This window comes from Vombatus ursinus, unplaced genomic scaffold, assembly GCF_900497805.2.
Source record: "Vombatus ursinus unplaced genomic scaffold, bare-nosed wombat genome assembly UNPS02014791.1, whole genome shotgun sequence".
NCBI lineage: Eukaryota > Metazoa > Chordata > Mammalia > Diprotodontia > Vombatidae > Vombatus > Vombatus ursinus.
This window is the reverse complement of record NW_020954569.1, coordinates 78738313-78763258: the sequence shown is the minus strand read 5'-3', so window position 1 is coordinate 78763258 and position 24946 is coordinate 78738313. Positions and strand designations below refer to the sequence as shown.

Below are 24946 nucleotides of genomic sequence, written 5' to 3'. Positions count from 1 at the left end.
AATAATAGCACCTACTCTCCAGTGTTGTGAGGATCAAATGTGACAATAACTGTAAGCCACTTAGCACAGTGCCTCACACATACTAAGTGCAATATAAACGTTAGGTACTATTATTATTATGAAGGTATATTTTATAACACAACACACATTATAAATTTCCTGTGCCCTACCATGGTGCTAAAAATTTATAATAAAGACATTGGGATGAAAATTTCTAGTAAAAGGTTTTATTTCATTTAAAAATAGTTGAACATATGACTTTTATAAGGAAACGCTTTGTGATATGATATTCATATCACAAGTAATATGTCTTAATATCTGGCACAGAAGTTCTCTTTCAAAAGAACTTTAAGGTGGTAAAACTGTGTTAGGGAAAGACTTGAATGCTTAAAGAACTAGAATTGTTGAACAAAAGATTAATATAAATTGGAATTTTGATCAGATCACTTCCCTACTCCCCAGGTAAAGTTTTTTCAACTATCAAAGCTCCTTCCTTACTCTGGCACTTAAGGCCCTCCTTGATTTGGCCCTAACCTGGCTTTTCAAATTTCCTATTCTTCTATTCAAACTCTACATTCAAACCTATGTGATCTTGGGTAAGTCACAAACTCTGTGGGTCTTAAGAATCCTTCATCTTCTTTAGTCATAAATTTTTGATTCTATGATGTAACAAACCCTTGGCATTCTAGAAAGGAAGGAGACACTAGAGGATGTGAAAAATATTTAAAAAAACAAAACCCTGAGAGAACTTAGATTCTTTCTTCTCTATGTGGTACAGTGGACAGAGTGCTGGACCTGGAGCCAAGAATCATGCGTTGGAAACTAACTGTGAAATCCTAGGCAAGCCATTTAACTTCTCTGGGGCACAGTTTCCTCATATAATAGCATCTACTTCACAACTGTTGTGAGAATCAAATGAGATAATGCATGTATAGTGCTTTGTAAAACTTAATGTGCTATGTAAATGTTAGCTATTATTTTTTTCCTACCACTTTTCAATTCATTTGTTTCCATTTCTTACATTTTGAACTTAAACATCAACTGAAGTAGCACTTCTATAAAGAAATTTCCTCCTGGAACCTCCATTTTGAGGAAGTGCATAAGCCACTTATGCTCACTCATCCTTCCTTCCTCTCTCAGTTCCCATCTTGACTCTCCAGAGTCATCCCTAACATCCCCAACAGTAACCTTCTTTCCTTGTAAGATGCCTCTTCCCTTGTAGTCTTCTCACCCTGGAAAATGCCTTGGCTTCTGAGACCTCCTTCTTTGATGTATAAATTTGTCCTGGAACCCACATTCTAAGGAAGCACTCAAGCCAACCACGCTCACTCCTTCATTCCTCTCTGGGCTCCCCACCCCCGTTTGTGATTCCTTCTGGTCTTATTCTGTTTATTTTTTCCTCTGTGCATTTCAAAAACAAATGTCAATGACCATTACTTTCCTTTCTATTATAGCAACCCTAACCATAGCTTCCTCCTTCCCTCTTCCTTTCTACTCCCGTCTCCCCCAAATTGAGGGGAAAAAAAGAAAAACAAAACCTCTGTAACAAACATGTACAGGAAAGCAAAATAAACTCCAATATTGGTTGTGTCTGACAAAGCATGTTTCATTCTGCAATTTGAGTTTAACACCTCCCTGTCAGAAGGGGAATAGTATGCTCTTAAAACTACTTAATAATTTGCTCTAGCAAATATTATTAGATAATAAGCAGAAACATAATTATATATGTCTAAAATGAGATTTTAAAAATTCCTATATAGTACTGTCCAACAATGGAATTATTATTTTTAAATGCATTAAGCTTCAAACTTCTTGTCAATGGAATTATTTGAGCTAGATAACCATCTGCCAGGAATTATGTTAGAAAGATTTCTTGGACTAGGTAGGTGGTTGAGCTAAATAAGGTCCCTCTCAAATCTAAGATTTGCTAGTTCTGTAATGTACTCTGGAAACCCTCTGTAGTTTGGTTTTCTAACATGAAACTGAGTCTACTATACCTGCATGTTGCTTCACAGTTGGGAATTAAGACATAATATTATTTTTAAAATTGCTCTCAGTTAGTGAAAAACAGCACTCTCAATAATCGATTCTCATGTTCTACCCACTCATTTTCTTCCTTACACATATCTACTGTGTTAAAGGAGTATACTCTTTTACCCTCAACCACCTATTTAACTCCATGAGAGTGAGATGCTGAGCAAATATAATTAAGGAAGCACAGGTACATGGAATTTAATGTATATCTGGAATATATATGACAGCTACTGAATACAAATGAAAATTGTATTTAAAAGGATATGCATAGTTTCTGGGCAAATAAACACATTTTCAGATATTATCTCCTGGTAGTCTGACAGGTGACTTGGTTTCCTGTAAGCCTGAGAAAATACTACATGATATAATGAAACTTAGTATTTATGCAAGTGTATGCATGCCACACCTGTAAATAAAGCATATGCAGTTGTGTTGAAGACTTGATATGCAAAAATTAGAAACATGAAAAAGATAAATTAGGGGGTGATTCTGCTTCCAAAAAAATTCACCACAGATTCCTTTTAAGAAATTTTCTTTCCTAATGCACTTAAAATAAAATTAGAGCTTTTCAGAAATCTATCAACTGTGCCTATCAACATAAATGCATCAATGTATAATAAGATAGTTTTACTCTTTACAAATAAAACTCTTCTCCAAACTGACTATGTACCTGCACCTCTAGAAGCTAATGACATAAGGAATGCCCCAATACTTTTCAGATGATTACTCAAAAGCATCCTCTTGCACAAATACTCTAAATAGGCACTGCCTTTTGTACCTTAACAATAATCCTGAAAAAATCTTTTAGTGTTGCAAGGAAGCTAGACCTGATATCCCCTAAAAGTTCCTACAACTATAAGTAACATGTCCCCCTACAGGCCAGCCTCCCCCTCCCAGAACAAAGCCATTTTCAGTGCAGCAAAGGACAATCTTGACTGTGTTGCTTGACCTTGCTTATCTGTTACAAGGGCTTGTTTTTGTTTTTTAAACAGGAGTAGAAAGGGAAGAGGTAGAATAAAAAGCAGTGATACCAAAAACATAGAAAAGAAAAGGAGCATTGAAGTGCTGTGTTTTTTTTTTTAATGCACAGAAAAGAAGAAAGGAGAAACAGACAAGCAAGACATCTTTGAAACTAACATGTTCTATTTATTATATATTTTTAAAAAGCAAGCTGTAATACAGATTCAGAGTTTCACATATGTTCCTTTTTGTTCTTCTTTATACATATAATTGCATATATATATGTTGGTATTTTTCAAGTTCAGAATAACAACAAATATACTGTTTTTTAAAATGTAAGCGAAAATGCTCTGAAAACTGCAAAGCACTATAAGGTAACAAGAATATTACGTAATCTAATCAACACTGTTCTGTTGGAGACATAAAACAAACAAAAAAAAAGGTAAAGATAACAAAAATATCTCCCACAGCACAACTAATTTTTTTCCAATGAAACAATACATAAGGGATGAAAAAAGACCCTCTAAATGACTCCATCATATCAATTTGTTATTTATAGCCAATGAAGAATTATCTAAGCAATTCAAACAAAGTTATAAGATTCTCAGTTATAATTCTGTACATTTGTCAAGAAAAAAAGTGCTGATAATGACTGCTTTTGGAACCCAGCAGTCTTTCAAATCTAAATGCATTTTGAAGCAAAAGTTTAATACATAATTGTGAGCAGGAATAACTGGACATAGTTAAAGTCAGGAGATAAAAGTAAGCACCCCAACATCAAATAGTAATAATGACAACCTCAAACATTCTGAATATAGTTTGCTTTCAAATATGTTCATGGAGGGAGAGATATATGAATAAAATAGAAAGAGTAATTTTAAAATGACTTATATTTAGCTGTGGAAGAAAATACCCTACCTCATAGGGTTGTGAGGAAAGTCATCTGTAAACTTAAAGTGCTTTACAAATGTGAGCTAGTATTATTTATTATCATGATTGTTATTAATTTAATAGAGCAATAAGTAGGCCAGTGTACTGAATTATTATAGTAGTACATATATTTGGGACAGATTTTGCAAATGGACAATAAGTAAGGTTTAGAATTAAAGAGAGCAGACCGAATTGCATTTGGAAAATTACATGGTGCTTTTTAAAGTTTTTTTGATGTCTTCTGTTTTTTGCATCATCATAGTCTTCCCCAGTATCCCTCTGTCTCCCCAACCCAGAGAGCCAACCCATATAATAAAAAGTGTTTTCTAAAGACAAAAAAAAAAAAGAAAAGAAAAAAAGAAAGAAAAAGTAGGGAAAAAGCAGCACAACCAATCAATACATTGAAAAAGTTCAAAAACATGTTATGTGGTGCTTTTAATAATCTTAGGCTACTCATTGGCATAAAACTATCTTTTTAATACAAATTTTCTCCAAATGATACTGTATAGTTATAAATCTCAGAGCATCTCAGTTTCCAAAGAAATAAAATTATGGATAACCCAAAGAGCAATGGAGAGGTGCATGATAATTGCCAATCTTTGTATTGGCACAACAAAATTGGTAAAACAAATTTCTTAACAGTAAGAAAAGGAATTAAGGGATCTCACTGAGGAAATCTATGTCCAGAAAATGTAAGTGGTTCTATCATACAGTGAGATTGGTGGATAATAGATGGGTGTCCCAGAGACATCTCAAACTCAACATGTCTAAAACTGAACTCACTATCTTTCCCCTTTAACCTTTCCCTCTTACAAACTCCATTTTTGCCAAAGGCACCACAATTCCTAATTTGTCTCTCTGTTTAGTCTCTCACCACTCCAATCCATCCTACACATTCCTGATAAAGTGATTTCCCTTAATCTCAGAACTATATGACTCCTCAATTAACTCTAGTGGTATACTAGTGAGGAGCAAATATAAACTCCTATGTTTAGCTTTTGAAGACCTGCAAAGCCTGACCCCAACCTATCTTTCCAGCCTCATTAGACATTATTTCTCATCCCACAAAGCCAAACTGGCCTTTTTTTTTTGTTCCTCAAAAATAACACTCCATTTCTCATATCTGTGCCTTTGCACTGGCCATTCCCCAGGCCTGAAATGCACTTCCTCCTTACCTTACCTCACCGAGTTTCTCTCTTCTTTTAAAACACAATTCCAGCACCATATTCTGCATCACAATCCTGATTCCAATTGCTAGTCCCCTCCCTCCCTATTTAAGTACTTTGTATTTACTGACTTATATACACTTGTTATTTCCCCAATTAGAATGTAAACTCCTTGTGAGTTGGGGCTCTTTCATTCTTTGTACTTGCATGTCCAGGATCTACCATATTGCCTGACACATAGCAGGCACTTAGCAAATGCTTGCTCAATGACTGGGCATTCTACTGATACCCACAAAAAAGCACAAAGACTCAGAAAAAGGTCCTGTGGAAGATCTATGGGTGAACATAAATAAAAGCTACATAAAAGAGAAGGTGAGGATGGATTATAATAGAAGAGGATTGCAGATCCAATGAAGAAATTCAGTAACTTATAAATAATAATCTGAAAAATATTCTGTGTCATAACCGAATCACATTCACCTCTCTCCTTCCTCTTTTCTGAACATACCCAATCTCATCATCTCTTCCCTGCTCAACTCTTTTAGAAACGGTCCATTTGGATAGCTCTTACTGATTAGGGGGAAAAAAAATTATGCTGTGAAAATCTGCTACCTAAAAAAAGGCAGACCATCAAAGATAAGTCACAAAGTAGATAGTTTATGTGCAGATAATTCAGAGTTCACTGAACTCTACAGACAAACTTGTTCTAGCAATAAGCACATTTATCCCCTATGTTCTCGTTTAAAATAAAAGTGACGAAAACAGTGCCCTATAATTCCTGTTTCTCAACTTGTAACGTTCTTAGATACATAAGACTTTAGGCTAACAGTGTCTCATATATCTAATTATTTTCTTCTCCTGCTGTTAGTTATCATTTATCCATTGTGATTAAGGCATTATAGCTTCATTAAACACAAACCAAATATGAAGGACATCTCTTTCTATCTCCAAGTCCTACTTATATCTCCTCATTGTGTTTAGAGGTTTTTTTTGTTTGTTTGTTTCTAACTATACTTAATTCATAGATAAATCAGAGGAGGGATTCCCCCTTTAAAAAAAAGTTAGTTTTGTTAAAACATCTTACAGGATATTTAACTAAACATAGGAAAAAATAATTTCTAAGAACTTTAACATTTGTACATCTGCTAGACACTTAAGAGTAAATGGCAAAAGTATCAAGAAAAACAAACTCAATATCATTTAAGAATTATTGTCACATTTGAAAATAAATATAGATATGAAAAGGAGAATGGAGGAGAGGAACATTCTTAATACAAAATATTTCTTCTCATCCTAATGATACTTAAATGACAAATGTTTCCTTATCTTTCTTATTCCAGACATACTACATAACTACTTTAAAATTAAATATGCAAAACCAATACATAATTGGTAAAGCACAAAGTACTTTTCCTTGTTTCTTGCCTTTCTCCTAAAATGTGTGAGAGTATCCTAGGTACAACCCTAAAAAAACTGTAGGCTATCTGAACAATCTGTCTTAGGGATGGTGAAAAAAAAAACATGTTAATTCTATCATTACGGAAAAAAGCTGTAGGCTATCTGAACAATCTGTCTTAGGGATGGTGAAAAAAAAAAACATGTTAATTCTATCATTACGGAAAAAAGCTTAAAAAAGGACTTTTCAAAGGAGGGATACCTGAGCTTTTCAGATGGCAGTGAGTTAGCATCCTGCTTCTCAAAATTAAAGGATAAAATATGGTCATAGAACTTCATACATAATGTTCCATGTTCACGTATAACTCAAAACTCAAACTTAGTTTAGTAAGTATGGGAAGACTTTCCTTTTTAACGTGAAGTCTTTGAGATCATCTAGTCCAAGACTCTCTTTGACAAAAATTGCTGGGAAAACAGGGCAGTGGTCTGGCAGACACTAATTTTATACCAACACCTCACTCCATATGCCAAAATAAGCACCAAATGGAAATACGATCTAGACATAAAAGCTCACATAATAAAACAGAGGAACAAAGAAGACGTTACCTTTGAGATTTTGAGATGGGGGAGAGTTCAAGACCAAAAAAGGATAGAGACGATCACATCAGATAAAATGGATAAGTTTAATTACATAAAATGTAAATAGTTTTATACGGACAAATCCAATGAACTTAGATTAGAAAGGAAATGATTAACTGGCAAAAAAATTTTTTGTAGTAACTTTCTTTGTTAAAAAACTCATTTCCAAAATATCTAAAAAATTGATTCAAAATTATAAGGAGTTATTTCCCAATTGGTAAGTGGTCAAAGGAAATGAATAGGTAGTTCTCAAGGGAAGAAACTCAAACTATCAACAGTTACATAAAAATGCTCCATACAACTAATAATTAAAGAAACTTAAAGTAACTCTGAAGTTCCATAGCCAATCAACTGCTAAGTACTGTTTACTTTGTCTCTGCATCCAAACCTCATCCTTTCCACTCCCACTCTCATAAACTCTTACCTAAACTACAGCCTCCTAACTAGTTCCTTTGTTTCCAGTATCACTCCTCTCTACTCCAACCTGCACACTGCTGCCAAAGTAATATTTCTTTCTTAAAAGAAAAAAAAATATATTATTTTCCTTCCAAATTCTCTCTCCATCCTCCCTCATACATTAAAAAGCTAAGAAATATTATATCCATTATACATATGAGGTGTTTTAAAATATTTCAATATTACCCATGATGTGAAAAAAAGCAAGAAAAAAATTTTAAATGCTTCAATCTGCACTCAGAGTCTCTTAGTTCTCCTTGGATGTGGAAAGCATTTTCCATCATGAGTCTCCAAAGCAGTATTTTTAACGCACAGGTATGATCCTATAATCTCTTGCTCAAAAAACCTTCAGTAGCTTCACAATGACTAAAGGATTGAAGTAAAAATCTCTTGGCCTGGCATTCAAGGTCCTCTCCATCACACACTAGAAGTTCCAGCTAATCTCATCTTGTCCTCCCCCACACCAGGTGCTTTTGTGAAATCCTTTTCTCCTTTCAATATTCAGCTCAGGGGCTGCCCCCACCATGAGTCCTTCCTGATGACCTTAGCTAGAAGTGATCTATCCCTTCTACAAATCTTTTCATCCATCTCCTTTGTGCTTCTCTTCTGCATCACATTCTAACTTGTATTAATCTGTCCACATGTTTCATCCTTGTACTAGACTGCATGCTTCTAAAGAGAAGTGACTGTGTCAATTTTCACATTTGTATCCCCAGAACATAATGTTCTGAGTCCAAGTAGTTATTTGAGATATGTTCATTAATTTGGGAAGATATTTATATGGACCTAAGTTTAAAAAATATCACTTTGGGGGCAGCTAGTGGTGCAGTTGATAAAGCAGCAGCATGGGAGTTAAGAGGACCTGAGTTCAAATCCACCTTCAGACACTTGACACTAACTAGCTGTTACCTTGGGCAAGCCACTTAACCCTAGCTGCCACGAAAAGCAAACAAACAAAAAATCACTTTGTTGGTGATCTCATACTTTAAAATCAATTTTACAATCACTTATCCTTCAGAAAGTTAAGAGGCCAAACTTGGTTACTCATAGACATTTCTCAATTTCATTGGCCTGCTGAATCACAATTTCATTTGAAGACTTCAAAAGAAGGCTGTTGTTTTACACTATTCCCGTAAATAACAGAAAAAGAGCTATTAGATACATTTACTATTATCATGGCAATAAAATTCAGCTACTTAAATGAGACTATTTTGTTATCCCAGTGCCCCCATGGCTCTATGAATGAATAAATTTAAAGGCAAAACAAACCTGGAGGACCCAGAAGTTGGAGAACTTCAGTATGTTCCATGGCCTGAAGCAACTCACTCAATTCCGTGACCGTGCAGCCTTTTTCACCCAGTAGCTTCAGTAAACATCGACTAGGGCTTCCTTCTGGTTCCAATACTTTAAGAGAACATTGCTCTAAGTCCTGACAACTGAAAATAAAAATATTTTTAGGAGCTTACTCCACATGTGTGGTAATTTCTAGAAGACTTTCATACTTTGTCAAGGGAACAAGAAGCAAAAGTATAAATTTAATCTGTCCTTGGGAGATCTGATCATCTGATATTTTCTGACCAAGATATCTTACAGGCCTTTTCATCACATGGTAACGTTGGTGGGAAGGCACTATCTCCACTCTCTTCACCATCTGCACAACTGGTATCTATACTGTGCTACACACAACCCATAAGGGTAAGGGCTGCCACCACCACTGATGTGTGAAGAAGCACTGCTTTGTCATCTACCAACACTACCACCTATGTCCTCATCTAGTCTCAATCCTCATAAGGTCATCTATGGTGGTGAAGGGAAGATGAGAAACAAGTTTATTCCTGCCACATGCTTCCTGGGACTAACCACTCAATTTCTAGGTGTCACTACTCTCCCATCTCCTGTTCCTTTAATCCCTCTGTCTCAGTGCCACTAGTCTGCTGAGGAAGAAGCCCTTTTTACCTATGATGTCTCCCCTAATTCTCATCTCTATCCTGTGAGCCCTTTCCCTGCCTAGCTCCTATCATCCTCTGCCAGGCAGAACTCCCATTCGGCTGTTTACACACTTCCCCTTAATTCTGTATCTCATTCTCTCACATAATTTTCATCTTTTAGTACTCAAAGAAACCTGGGCTCTTCCAAAACTAACTCATGGTTTTCTTCCCATTAGTATAATGACTTCATCTCTATCTCCTTTGCTGGAATACAGTTCACCTCCTAACTCTTAAATGTGGATATGCCCCAAGACCATATAGAGTTCTCATCTCTACATTGCTCACTGGTGATTGCATCCACTTCCATGAGTTTAGTTATCTCTATACAGATGATTCTCAAATCTACACAGTTCTCCCATAGTCCTTCTGTCTCTCCAATCCTGTATCTCCAAATCCCTGCTGAATATCTTCATCTGTATATGCTGTTGCTACTTCAAATTTGACATGTCCATAACTGGTCATTATCTTCACCTTCTCTTTGCCCCTCACCCCCCTAAAAAAACCTACCTTCCCTTACTCCAAAACCTCTCTATTTCTGTTAATAGAAACCAGACTCGTGTTTGCCCAGTTTTATAACCTCAAAATTCTCTTTGATCTTCCTTCCCTCTCTTTCCCCATAAAATCACTTTTCCAGTTTTACTGATTCTGCCTCCTTAACATCTCTTAATCATTCCCTTTTCCTCTCATTACACTATATGGCACTCATCACTTCAGTATAGGACTTTAATGGAAAGTTAATATACTAAGTTCCATAAATACTTATTTATTTCTCTTAAGTACTTCTTAAATATATCATTTCTTTTTTTTCCTCTTTGCTATGAAATGAGTCCTAAAGCAAATAACAGAAATTTCTATATACCTGCTAGCTGCTCTGAGCTCTCTCTTGTGACTGTAGAACACCTTTATGTTTAACACCTTTAGAGGAAACTCCACTTTCCATAAGACTCTGGTCAATTCCATAACCAGGAACACACTATAAGTATTGTGATTCTCATTTTGCACTTGAGGAAACAAAGGCTCAGGGAGCTTAGGTGATAATTCCACAGAAACCCAACTAATATGTGTAAAAAATGGGAACCAAGCCTTTCTGATTTCAAATCCAGTGTTCTTTCTCCTACATCAGCAAGGCAAACATTCTACTGCTCCCTGATCTATTAGCTATCCCCTTCTCCACAGTGGCTGTTACAACAAACATTCTTGTCCTTCCTCAAGACTCCTAAGGCATACCCTTTTCATCATCCTTTCAACTGAGAATCTCACCTCATACTTCACTGACCATTCCCTCAGAAGGCTGCCTTCTCCCCTCCACCTTATGTCATTTAGACAGCACCTTATGTCATTTAGACATCTTCCCCCATTATCTCCTTTATGCATCTTGATGAAGAGGCAGCACTTCTACCTGGTAAGGTCAAGCCTTCTGTAAGTGCCCTGGGTGCCATTCCTTCAAAAATTCTCCAGTAACTCCACCCAAAGGGCTATAAAAATGTGAATAGCCTTTGACCCAGCAATAGCACTTCTAGGGCTATCTCCCAAAGAGATTATAAAAATGGGAAAAGGACCCACATGTACAAAAATATTTATAGCCGCTCTTTTTGTGGTGACCAAGAATTGGAAACTGAGGGGATGCCCATCAATTGGGGAATGGCTGAACAAGTTGTGGTATATGAAAGAAATAGAATACTATTGTTCCATAATAAATAATGAGTAGGCGGACTTCAGAAAAACCTAGAAAGACTTACATGAACTGATGCTGAGTGAAGTGAGCAGAACCAGAAAACTGTACATAGTAACAGCAACCCTGTGCGATGATTAACTTTGATAGACTTAGCTCTTCTTAGCAATGCAAGGATCTAAGATAACTCCAAAAGACTCAAGATGGAAAATGCTATCCACATCCAGAAAAAGAACTATGGAGTCTGAATGTAGATTGAAACACACTATTTGCTCTTTTTCTTTTCTTTTGTTTCTTCTTTCTCATGGTTTCTCCCATTGGTTCTAATTCTTCTCTACAACATAACTAATGCAAAGATTTATTTAATATGAATATATATGTATAGCCTATATCAGACTGCACACCACCTTGGGAAAGGGGGAGAGGAAGAAAATTTAGAACTCAAAATCTTATGGAAGTGAATGTTGAAAACAAAAAATAAATAAATTTTTTAAAAAAAGAAAATAAGCTTACAACCTAATAAAATTATCCACTTACAGTACAAAATATAAAATAAAATAAAATGTAAGCTTCAAAACAAACAAAATTTCTCCAGTAAATTGCCCCCTTTCCTCCTCTCTTATCTTAAATCTCTCCCTGCTACTGCTCTTTTCCTTATGTTTATAAACATGCCCATGTCTTCCCCAGCCTTAAAAAACTTACTTCACCTTACCATCCCCACCAGCTATTCTCCTATATCAATCCTCTTCTTTCTGCCTAAACTCTATGTTCAGTGCCTTCACTTCCTTTCTTCTCATCTGTCTTCTAAACATTCTGCAATCTGGCTTCTGATCTCTTACAGCCAAAACAGCCTCTCCAGTTACCAATGATACCTTAATCACCAAGTCTAATAGTTCTTAACCCTCTGAAGCATCTGACACTTGATTACTTTCTCCTGGATACTCTTTCTCCTCTGGATTTTAGTGACACTGCTCTCTTGGTTCTCCTACCTGATCCACCACCTCTCAGCCTCTTTTGTTGTTTCTTCATCCATGTCACACCCATTAACCCTGGATGTCTCCCAAGGCTCTGTCCTAGGTCTGCTTCTCTTTCTGCTCTATGTTTTCTTGCCTGGTGATCTCACTCCCACAGGTTCACTTATCTATATGCAGATGATTCTCATATTTATAATACCCATTCCTACTCCATCTCCTGTCCTACATCATTAATTGCCTTTTAGACATTTTAAATTAAAAGTTCCATAAGCACCTCAAACTCATCATGTCCAAAAGAGAATTTATTATCTTCCCCCCAAACCCTCTCCTCTTCTCAACTTTATTATTGTTAAGGGGACCACTATCTTCTTCATCACCCAAGCCAGAAATCTCAATCCCATCCTCTCTCTCATATATCCAATTTGCTGCCAAGTATCTTTATATCATCTCTCATATAGGTATCCTCTCCACTCACATAGCCACAACTCTAATACACACTCCTCTTCACCTTTCACCTGGACCACTGCAGCAGCCTAACTGGTTTCCTCGACTCAAATCTCTCATCACTCCAGTCCATCCTCCACTCAACTGCCAAATTGATTTTTCTAAAGTGTAGATCTAACTACAATGGCACCCCACTCAATGAGCTCCAGTGATCTCCTATTACCTTCAGGATCAAATTTAAACGCTTCTGTTTGGCATTTAAAGCTCTTCAAATTCTGTCTCCTCACTATCTAATTTCTTAACACTTTACTTTCCCCCTCATAATCTATATTTTAGCTGTATTGCCCTTCCTGCTGTTCCTCACAGAAAGTACTCCTATCTCCCAACTCTGTGCCTTTTCAATGGCTGTCCCCATGCTGGCAATATTCTCCCTCCTCAGGTCTCCCCTCTGGGCTTACATTAAGATGCAAAATCCCACCTTCTGCAGGGTGTTTTCCTAGTCCTCCCCTCCTCCACACACTGCTAGGGCCCGTATATATTTTGTAAGTTCAATTTTATGCATGTTTTCTCCTCCACTGAGGACAGGGACCATCATTTTGCCTTTCATTTTATCCCCAGTGCTTTACACAGTGCCTGGCACATAGTAAATTCTTAACAAATGCTTGTTGATTGATTACTTTTCTTGTTCCCCCATACTTTCCCTAAGTTTCTTTAAGACTTAGCTCAAATCCCACTTTTTGCAGAAGATTTTTCCTGGTCCCTCCAGATGCTAGTGCCTTCCTTTCTCAGACTACTCACCTATGTTATGCAAGGTGTCCCAAAAATCTTAGTGCTGTCTAAAGCTTTAATAGCTTAAACTTTAAAGTTTTAAAAGGTACTAAATTTTTTGAGATATGCTCTTATCAGGTATGTATTTAAGTACTTATATGTTATCTCCCCAAATATAAGGTGGACTCCCTGAGGGAAGGGCCTTTTATTGCTTTTCTTTATATCCACAGCACCTAGCACAGCTGCTTAATAAATGCTTATCAACTGACTTTCCAGAGTCTGCACAGGGACCATTTCACTCAAAACAATAATTTCCTGACTACTGTAGATTTTGTAAAAAAAAAAAAAAAAAAGCATGGGTGGAACTAGATGAACTCCAAGGTCCCTTCTAAATCTGAAATTATGTGAATCTTATGTTGATGCTCAATATAACATTGAGGGAAAGATATAATCAAAAAGTATTTAAGTTCCTTCTCTAATCTTTAGGTGCTATAAAAGACACAGGAGAAAAATAATACCTGGTACCGGAATTCCAGGACATTATAAGCTAGTTGTTGAGACAATACCAACACAGGGGGAAAGAAGCAACCAGCGCAACAGTATGTAATTAAGTGTTACAGAAATTCAGAGAGGAAGATTAAGTGAGGACTACAGTGTTGAGGGAGGGGAGGACCTCTGGTGTTAGAGCCTGAGGACCTAGGTTCAAATTCCACCTTGGTCAATGACACCTCTATGACCTTGGGTTTGGACTGGACCTACTCTGGGTTACAGTTTCCTCGTCTATAAAGTGAGAGGGTTGGACCAGATGACCTCTGAGGTTTCTTCCAGTACTAACTTATGATCTTATGGTCTACAAAACAAAAAGGTTGGATCACATGCTTCGAAGGACTCTTCCAGCTCTAATTCTATGACCCTATGATCTTAAGGCTTCATGGAAATTTGAGCCTTGAATGTGCCTTTGAGATAGGTAGTAGCTGGACAGGCAGATGGGACAAAGCATGATGGGTATCAGAGACAGGACATAAACCCAGGTCTTTCTAGCTCCAAGGCCAGTAATTTACCCACTATGCCATGCCTCTCACACTACTTAATATTCCCCTCAAAATCATGGTACAGGAATAAGCTCTCAATCAGAGAGCTGGGGTTGAAATCAGGCTCTGTTACATATAACCTGTATAATCCTGGCAAGTTACTTAACATTCTCGAGCCTCAGTTTCCTCATCGGTAACATGAGGGAGCTAGCCTAGATGATGTCTAAGTCTCTTTCAGCTCTAAATATGTGATCCCGTGTGAATGAACCCATCTTTCTTTCTTCATTCCATTCCTTCTATGTGGAATGCCTCCCTCCCAATCTATGCCTGTCAAAATCCCAGCCATCCTTCAAACCACACCTTAAGTCTTCCAAGAACATTTCACTGTATCCCAACTCCTCTGAACTACCATAGCGCTATGTTTGCACAACCCTTAGCACTTTTCACACACTGTCTTATTACAGTATGGTGCAATGGAAAGTACACTGGAAGTTTTCAGAAGAAGAAATCCTAGCTATCAATAGTCACATGAAAAAATGCTCTAAATCACTAATTATGGAAATTCAAATTAAAACAACTGTGAGGTACCACATCACTCCCATCAGATTGACTAAGATGATGAAGGAAAGTGACAAATGCTAAGGGGTGTGGGAAAATAGGTACACCAAAGCACTGCTGGTGGAGTTGTGAACTGATCTAACTATGTGAAAAACAATTTGAAACTGTGCCCAAAGGACTATAAAACTGCATAACCTTTGACTCAATAATACTGCTATTAGGTCTGTATGCTGAGAGATCAAAGAAAAAAGGACAGGATCCACATGTAGAAAAATATTTACAGAAGTTCTTTTCATGGTGGCAAAAAAACGGAATGGAGGGGAAACCCATCTGTTGGAAATGACTGAGCAGTTATGGTATATAATTGTGATGGAATACTATAATGCTGTAAAATGCTCTAAGAATACTGTAAGAAATGATGAATAGGACAGTTTTAGAAAAACCTGGGAAGACTTATATGAACTGATATAAAGTGAAGTGAGCAGAACTAGGAGAACACTGTACACAGTATCAGTAATATTGTAATGATCACCAACTGTGAAAGACTTAGCTACTCTGATCAACACAGTGATCCAGGATAGTTCCAAAGGGATCATGATGAAAAACACTATCCACCTACAGGTGGAGACCTGAGGGACTCTCAGTATAGATTGAAGCATACTTTTTTCTCTTTTTCTTGCTTCTTTTTTCCCCCCCCAACATGGCTAATGTGGAAATGTTTTGCACAACTTCATCTGTATAACGAGCATCATATTTCTTGCCTTCTTAATGGGTAGGAGAGGGGCTGGAAGGAGGGATATAATTTGGAATTGAAAATAAAAATTAAAAAGAAAAAAAGAAAATTGAAAAAAAGTGCAGTGGACTTGTGAGTCCAAGGCCATGGGTTTGAATCTCAGATTATCCTATTTATCACCTCTGTGACCTCAGGCAAATCATTTTATCTCTCTGAATCTCATCTATAAAATGAGAATGTTGGAATAAACTTTCAATTCTAGGTCTATGACCCTATATTTTGGTATTTTTGTGCCATTTCATCTACCAGACCATAAACTCCTTGAAATTAGAAAATATGTCTCATTTACCTCTGCATTCCCAATTGCTTAGCAGAATGCTTTGCACATAAAAGATACTTAAAAAATAGTCAATGAATCTCCTATTTGTCCTCTATGTATCTTGTTAGGATACAGTCACTTTCACATGGTCTCCCCAATTAGACTTAGTTCCTTGACAACAGGGCCTTGTTTTGCCTTTCTTCGTATCCTCAGAGTTTAACACAGCCTGGCACATAAGAGTAGGCAAAATAAATATTGACTGATTGAATTAATGATACCAGTCCAGTCCTCATCATGTTTCTTCGTCCACAAACACTATTTCCTTCTAATCATTTTTCTGATTCCATTATTTTTTTACCCTTCTTTTTCAGGCTCTCTCACCACTTCTTCTTTTCTATTCAAATCATCTGTTTCTCTCAATGTCTTTTAACCTCATGTGAATCCAACATTTCTTGCTCTTTGCCATCTACAATATTTCCCTTTCTCTGATCTCTGGGCTCCCAGCATTTTCTCTGGCTGCCCCTCCTTTCTCTGCTCCGACTACTGACCTCCTTTGGCTTCTCAGCTAAAATCCCACCTTTTCTGCAGGAAGCTTTCCCCAACAGTTGTTTCCTACTTAACCTGTACATAGCTTGTTGAGTATGTGTGTCTGCATGTTGTCTCACCCCATTAGACTGTAAGCTCCTTGAGGGCAGGCACTGCCTTTTGCCTCTTTTTGTATCCCCAGCACTTAGCACAGTGCCTAGCACACAGAAAAGGCTGACTCAAACTGGTCCCACTTTACTCCATTCTTCGCCGTCGGGGGGGGGTCCCCCACACACTCAAAGCACCCTCACTTTCCCCTCTCCCACCGTCATCCTCGCGCCAGACACCCGCCCCCCCCCCCCATTTCCCAATCCGAGCCCCGGCTCTCTTTCTCTCCACCCGCAGCCCCCCCCCCCCCGCGTTAAGCCCTCCCGCTCCACCCCCTTCCCGAGCCCCCCATGCGCTCAGGCCCCGCCCCCCGACACCTGAGCCTGTAGCGCCCGCGGCTCCCCGCCAGCTCGGCCAGCTTCTTCCAGCCCCTGCCCTCCGCGGCTCGGTCCAAGACGTCGCTGAGGCCCCGCAGCGCCGGCTCCCGCAGCCGGTTAATGGTGACAGCCCCTGGGGAAGGGGACGCGGGGGCGGTGGGCGTCGGGGAAGGCGCCAGCGGCGAGGCCTGCAGCGTGTGCCCCCACAGCGACATGTCCCCCACTGCAGCCTCCAGCCCCGCCACGCCGCACCCCCGACTTCCCCGAGCCACCTTCCGCTCCTAGTGCTCGGCTCGCTTCTCTTTCCCAGGACCGGACCGGGGGGCGGGGGCGGAAGGACACGTCAGAGGGCGTCTCACCGCACACTGCGGAGGAAGCTGCTTCTCTCTCTCGGGAGAGAGACAGGTTCTCCCCGCTCCCCGCCCCCTCCCCGGCCCCGGGCCAGCTGGTGAGGCTCGCGCCGGGGAGCCCGGCATACACAGGGGCGTGCGCGCGTGCGTAGGGGCGCGCGCGTGCGTGGGCCTGGCGCCTCACCCGGGTGGCGGCTGGAGAGAAAAGTTACCAGCCATTCTGCCCGCCCCTTGTGCCAGTGCCTGGCGACCCCCGGTGGGCTCTTCAAACAAACAAACCAAAAAGTGCAAAAAGCTGGAGGCCGAGGCGGGAGGAAGGGGCGCAGGGCTGGGAAAGGAGGAGGAGGACCCTGGCAGGGCCTGGTGGGGGGTGGGGGATGGCCCACATCGCCCTCCAAGGACTCAGCAGGGGGGCGTGTAAGAGCTGTCAGACCCGCTTGCTGGGCACCAGAGGACAGAACTAGCAGAAATGGGCAGATTTTTCCCTCCGTCTATGGAAAAACTTCATAACCGTTTTCCAGAAGTTGAATGGGCCGCCTCCATGGGCACTACCTTTCTATCAGTAGAGGTCACCTCCTGGGACACGCCCTGGGGGGATTTTTGCATCAGGTTGGAGAGGGGGAGGGGTTGAACTAGAAGAGGCCTATGAGGTGTTTAGTTTATCCTTTTTGAACCCATGGATTCGTCAGTGGGATTTTTCTTGTCAAAGATATTGGAGTGGTTTGCCATTTCCTTCTGCAGCTCATTTTATAGGTGAGGAAACTGAGGAAAACGGGGTAAGTGACTTGCCCAAGGTCACACAGCTAGTTAGTGTGGGTCTGGATATGACTAATATCTTCCCGACTGTAGGTGTAGGGGCTCTGTCCATGCTACCATCTAGCTGCCCCTCTGAGGTGGTACAGTTAAATAATAAGATCAAAGTATCATCCACACAAGTGATTTATTTAGCATTGAATGCAGTTGCCGGTGTTTCAGGGCCCTGTGCAGCCAAGAACCCAGAACTTTGGTTCTGGAGGGAATGAAAAACAGGATGAAAGGGTTGAGATATCTGGTTTCTTGTTGGAGGAGGAGATCTGGAGACAAGAGGTGAGGGTCTGAAGGGCATTGGAAGACAATCAGGACACTGAGAAGAGAGGGAAGAGGGGTTGTTTTGTGACATTCTTTAAGTTGAGTGATTCTTGGGGGGAGGGTAATCTTGTGACTTATCCAAACTCAAGTGATTTTGAGACTTCGCAAAATGGTGGATAAAGGCAAAATAGAGTCAATAATGTTATGTCAGTATTAGAGAGGTCCCTTCCAAATCTCAATGTTCCTTGATTCTATATAGTGTGTCATAGAGGATAGAGAATCGGGACAACCCAGCCTCCAGTCCGGCCTTTGACACATCCTGGCAGTGTAACCCACTAAGCAAGTAATTTAATCTTTCATTGCTCTTGGAAACTCTGTAAAGATAAAGTTGCAAAGAAGGTGCTAACTTGCATTGGTAGAGGGAATTCTCGATACTAGTGAAATGACAGTTCTGTTCTCTAACCCTATGTAGCAGGGATTCTTAACCTGGGGTCTGTGAACTTACACATTTTTTTTTATAACTGTATTCCAATATCATTGAATCACTGAATATAACCATATTTCAGTATTTCCTCAGCAATCCTTTGTATTTTATGCATTTTAAAACATTCAGAAGAGTCCATTGATTTTACCAGTCTCCCAAAGGAATCTAGGACACAAAGGTTAAGAACTTCTGCCTATATAGTGACAAGTAAATTATAAGTACTCAAGTCAATCTTGGGTTTCAGCTTGGCACAATTCTACATGCCTGGCTTTCCAGTTCCATATAAGGCAATGAGCATGGCATGAAGTGCTAAATCAGTGGTATAGGCAGGAAGTGGTAAGGGAATTAAAGGAGATTACCATGGCTAGACCAGTCATAGAAGGCATCACAAAGAATTAAGCCATGAGTTGTGCTCTGAAGGATGAATAGGATATGGAGGACTGGAGGAAAGGTGGAACAGCAATGCTTCCGTCTATACTAAGTAAGCATTTGATATATACTTGTTAACTGACTGACTGAAAAGACTTGAGGAAGGGTTTGGAGTTGATGTTGAACATGGCATGTATTCCAATCCAATTGAAGTTTGTTTAGCAAATAAGTAATGTAGGTAATGTTGGTGGAAGAATTAATTCTTGTGAAAGAGCACTGGCTCTGGAGTCCAGAGATGCAGATTCATTCTGGCCTCTCTTACTACCTGTTTGACCCAGGGCAAGGCATTTAACCTCCCCGGTACTTAGTTTGCTCACACGTAAAATAAAGGGATTGGACTCAATGGCCTATGAGGTACCTTCCATCTCTAGGATTTTATCTCTTCGGGCAGCTAGATGGTACAGTGGTTAAAGTGGAAAACCTGGATTCTGGAACACCAGGAGTTTAAATCCAACCTCAGATATTTACTAGCTATGTGACCTTGGGCAAGCCACTTCACCTCTGCCTGCCTCAGTTTCCTGATCTATAAAGTAGGGATAATAATACCTACCTCCAACATTATTATGAGAGTAAAATGAAATAACATTTGAAAAATGCTTTGCAAACTTCAAAGTAATAGCTATTATAAATTGTTTTTTAGGACCTTATCATGATGTGGAAGCGACTCTTGTTTCTTAAAAGCTATATCAGCAAAGTACAAGCTCTGGCAGGTCCTATCGTGCCGGGAAGGATTCAAGTACAGGCTCTGTGTGTCTGTTGTCTGAGAATGGGCCTAGCTAGGTAAGTGTGAAAAGTCTCAACACCAGGTTGTCCATAATATGAAGAATGGGAGTTACAGTAACTCTTCCTGACCATCTCTGAAGCCACAGATGGGTTGTGAATCTTTTAGTGAATGGAGCATCCACATAAAGAGACCAGGGATCCTTGAAATAGTCAATTCAAGTCATCTTGACTTTATTATGTACCTGCTAAGTGAAAGGCACTATGCTAGGCATTCCTAATGTTTAGGGACTTTAGGTAACTTAAGTTTAGGGACTGAGCCTTTATTCGACTTTCTTCTATGGACTCAACAAAGGTCTTTGGGTATAATAGGCATTTAGTTACTGTTTGAGGAATTAAATTGATCACTGTGACTATCTACTTAAGAATAGGAGAGTAGCCAATGTGCTGCATATGGAGAGCTAGGACTCTGGAAGTGGAAGGGCTATGTGGAATACTGGAAAGATCATTGGCCTGGGAATTTATGTCTCACTTCTGCTACCAGCTGAATCTGTGAAGTTGGGCTAGTACCACTATAATCAGGTACTATTTACTCTTAGAGAAATCATAGAAACCCAGTGGGTTATATTCCCAGTGATCCTACCCTTCATTCAGTCAGCTTGTCATTAAATGTTTATGAAGCACCCACTATGTGCCAAGCACTGTGCTAAGACCTGGTGATATAAAGAAAGTAGGCAGTCCCTGCTTTCAAGGAGGTCACAATTTAACGGGGGGAAATACTATTCAAATAACTATATATGAACAAGATATAGACAGGATGAATGGAAATGATCAAAGGGAATGGCAGTAAAATTAAGAGGGACTAGAAAAGGCTTCCTGTAGAATGTGGGATTTTAGCTGGGATTCTGGGATTCCAAGGAAGTTAGGAGAACCAGGAGGTAGAGGTGAGGTGGGAGAGTATTCTATGTGGGAGGTCCAATCAATGACAATGCCAAAGTCAAGAAATGGAATTTCTTCTTCAAGGAACGACAAGGAAGCCCTTGTCACTGGATCAAACAGTACATGGTGGGGGTGGGGGTGGAGGGAGTAGGGGATGGATAAGGTATAAGAAGACTGGAAATGCATGAAAAGGCTAGGGCACAAGAACTTTAAATGCCAAACAGAGAATTTTATATTTGATCCTGGAGATGATAGGGAACCATTGGAGTTTATCAAAAGGGGTGTTACATAGGCAGACCTATGTTTTAAGAAATTCACTTTGACAGCTGAGTGAAGTATAGATTGGAGTGGGGAGAGACTTGCAGCAGGCAGACCAACTAGTAGGCTATTGCAATATAGCAGGAATGAAGTGATTAGGGTCTATATCAAGCTATCTATAGCCATATGAAAAGTGCTCTAAAGCACTAATGATTTAAAAAATATAAATTAAAACAATTTGAGGTTTCACCTCACATCCATCAAATTGGCAAACTTGGCAAAAAATGGAAAATGACAAATGCAAGAGGTCCTGTGAGAAAACAGGTATATTAAAGGTCTGTTGGTGGAGTTGTGAATTAGTCTAGCCATTCTGGAAAGCAATTTGGAACTATGCTCCAAAAGTTATTAAACTGTGTATACCCTTTGACCCAGTGATACTATTACTTGCTTCTGTATCTGGAAAATCAGGAAACTCTGCTGACTGGGTCTACCACAAGTTTATGTTACATAATCTCAACTGATCCCACTGAGGCAATCCTTTTACACCTCCCTAAATGACTCACTATCCCACTCCTCACAGAGACTTTTCCAAATCTTTTCCTGTCTCCTCAAACGTCTTACAGCTTCACTTCCACCCACCCACCCACCCCCATTCTCAGCTGAGAGTGTATTTCCTCATATTTCACTGAAAAAATAGTTCCCTTTTCTCCATCTTTCATCATTCCAATGAAGTGGCGCTTTCTTTGCCGTGGCAAATGCCTCTACATGCACAAATAATTCCATTCCACCTCATCTCAAATTGCTCCATTTATCTTGCGTATTCACTCACTAATCTTAAATCACTCCATTGTCTACTGGCTGCTTCTCTACTGCCTACAAACACTCCCAAGGCTCCCCATCCTCAAAAAACCTTCACTTAATCCATAGGTTCACCCCACCCTCCAGCTATCATCTTATAGCTTTCCTCACTTTTGCAGCTAATTCCTTGAAAAGGTCATCTCAAATAAGTGCCTTCACTTCCTTTCCTCTCACTCTGTTCTTAATTCTTTGCATTCTGGCTTATGACTTCACCGTTCAACTGAAATTGCTCTCTCCAATGACTCTTAATTGACAAATTAATGACTTTTCCTCAGTCCTCATCCTTTTTGATCTCTGAAGCCTTTGACACTCTCAATTATCTTCTTCTTGATACGTTCTTTTCTCTGGGTTTTCATTACACTGCTCTCTCCTGATTTTCTTTCTACTTGTCTGAACACTCCTCTGTCTCCTTTGCTAGATCTTCGTCCATGTCACTCGCACTAACCATAAGTGTTCCTAAGGTGTGTCCTGGATCCTCTTCTCTTCTCCCTGTATATTTTGTCATTTGGTGATCCCATCAGCTCTCATATTGTCAGTTATCTGTATGCAGATGACTCATATCTGCTTGTCCAGCTCTAACCTCTCCACTTCCAGTCTTACACCTCCAAGTGTTTATTAGACATCTTGAATTAGATGTTCTGTAGATATCTTAAACTCAACGTGTCCAGAGCTGAAATCATTATCTTTTCCCCTAAACCCCTACTAACTTCTTACTCCCCTCTTACCAACTTCTCTATTACTATGAAGTGTACCATAATCTTTCCAGTTTCCCAGGTTTGCAACTTGGGGGTCATTCTCAACTCTTTACTCTCATTCCCATATCTAATCTGTTGTCATCCAATCTGTCATTTCACCTTTATAACATTTTTATTAAGACCCACCCCACTCTCCTCTAACACTGCAACCACCCTGGTGCAGGCCCTCAACACCTCACATTTGGACTATTGAAACAGCCTGCTAGTGGTTCTCCCTGCCTTTAATCTTTTCCCACTCTATCTCATCTTCCATTCATCAAATTGAACTTTCTAAAGTAAAGATCTGATCATATTCCCCCTCCTCCCTTACCCCCAATTAAAAAAACTCCAATGGCTCCTTATTACTGCTAGGATCAAATATAAAATCTTCTCTTTGGCTTTTAAAGCCCTTCAGAACCTGGCCACTTCCTACCTTTCCAGTTTTCTTATGTCACTCACATTGAGTCATTGTGACTCAGTGAAACTGGCCACATACAGAAAGTTTCATCTCCCACTTGAATATTTTCACTGATTGTCCGCACTCTACATTCTCATCTCCACCTTCTAACTCCCCTGGCTTACTTCAGGTCTCAGCTAGCTACCACCTTCTGCAAGAAGGTTTTCTTAGTCCTCCTTAATCTTTATGCCTTCCCTCTGAGACTTCCCCCAATTCTGTCATCATCTTGTTTTAACGTAGTTGTTTGCATTCTGTTTCCTCCATTAGATTGTGAGATCCTTGAGGGCAGAGCCTGTTGTTTGCTTTTCTTTGTATCCTGGTGCTTAGCACAGTGCCTGGGACATAGTCAGCATTTAATAAATGCTAGTTGACTGACTAACTATACCCCAAAGAGAGCAAAGGAGGAGGAAAAGTATTTACACGTACAAAAATATTTATAGTAACTCTTTGTGGTGGCGAATAACCAAAATTGAGGGAGTGTTTGTCATATGGGGAATGGCTGAACAAGTTATAGTATACTATAGATAATAGAATACTATATGTGACAGAATACTTTAATAAATGATGAAGGGTATGGTTTTGGAGACACCTGGGAAAATTTAAATGAACTGATACAGAATGAAGTGAGTAAAATCAGGAGAACAAGTTATACAATAGCAACAGTACTATAAAAAAACAACAACGTTGAAAGACTTAGAAACTCTGACTAGTATTGCAGAAAAATCATTATGAAACATACTACTCACCTTCTTATGGAGAGGGGATAGACTTAGAGTGCAGAATGAGACATATTTTTTGGATGTAGCAAATTCAGGAATTTGATTTATTTGACTATATAAATTTGTTATAAAAGCTTTGTTTTTGTTTTTTCCATTGGGGGTGGTGGTGGCAAGAAGATAGGGAGAAAAAGAAGATTTTGGTTATTGAAAGAATAGAATATAATTAAAAAAGCAAAACAAGATAATTGGAAGTGGGAATCCCCCTAGAATTCTCAGCAAAGAACAAGGTAAAGAATAGTTTAGTCTCTACAATCTCTCTTTAATCTTTGGGCACACCTTTGCGTTGCTGTCATGTAGTGCAGAATGATAACATGGTGCCTGGTGTTTCCATTTAAAGCTTTTAGTCTAACCCTGTTGTATTTCCTTTCTTTGTGGTTACCCTCATAGGAGGGGATTTCCTGAGATGCATGCCACACAGTTTATTGTATCCCCAAATATGCTGCATTGTTTTAGGTGAGGTGGTGAATAACACACCCTGATAATATAATACACACCTTCTGGAGAGTTTAAAGTGATGAGATCAGGAGATTTGGTCACACCTTCCTCCATACCTTTACTTTACCTATAATAGTTTTTTCCCATATTTCTATCTGTCACAATTCTATTCAGCCTTCAAGGCCCAACTCAAATGCCATCTTCTCTCAAAGCATTACTTAATCTCACTATTGGTTGTGATCACTCTTGTTTTACTCTAAACTCAGAACATTTAAAAAAAAAACAACTTCTCTTTCCTCCCCTATTATATGCTACTTTGTACTAAGGAGATTTGTCCATGTCTTTCTCTTTTCCTTCC

At 39.3% G+C, this 24946-nt stretch overlaps 1 protein-coding gene across 3 annotated transcripts in view; it reads right to left on the bottom strand.

Moving 5' to 3' along the window:
• MALT1 (MALT1 paracaspase) overlaps positions 1 to 17292 on the bottom strand; it is a 79925-nt gene extending 62633 nt beyond the window's left edge. For all 3 annotated transcript variants that reach the window (XM_027868912.1, XM_027868913.1, XM_027868914.1), the window contains exons 1-2: positions 17078 to 17292; positions 8850 to 9016 (exon numbers count right to left, since the gene is read on the bottom strand). In XM_027868912.1, the coding sequence (XP_027724713.1) occupies positions 8850 to 9016; positions 17078 to 17292 (382 nt within the window). The remainder of the gene's footprint in view (positions 1 to 8849; positions 9017 to 17077) is intronic.
• Between the last annotated feature and the right edge of the window lie 7654 nt (positions 17293 to 24946).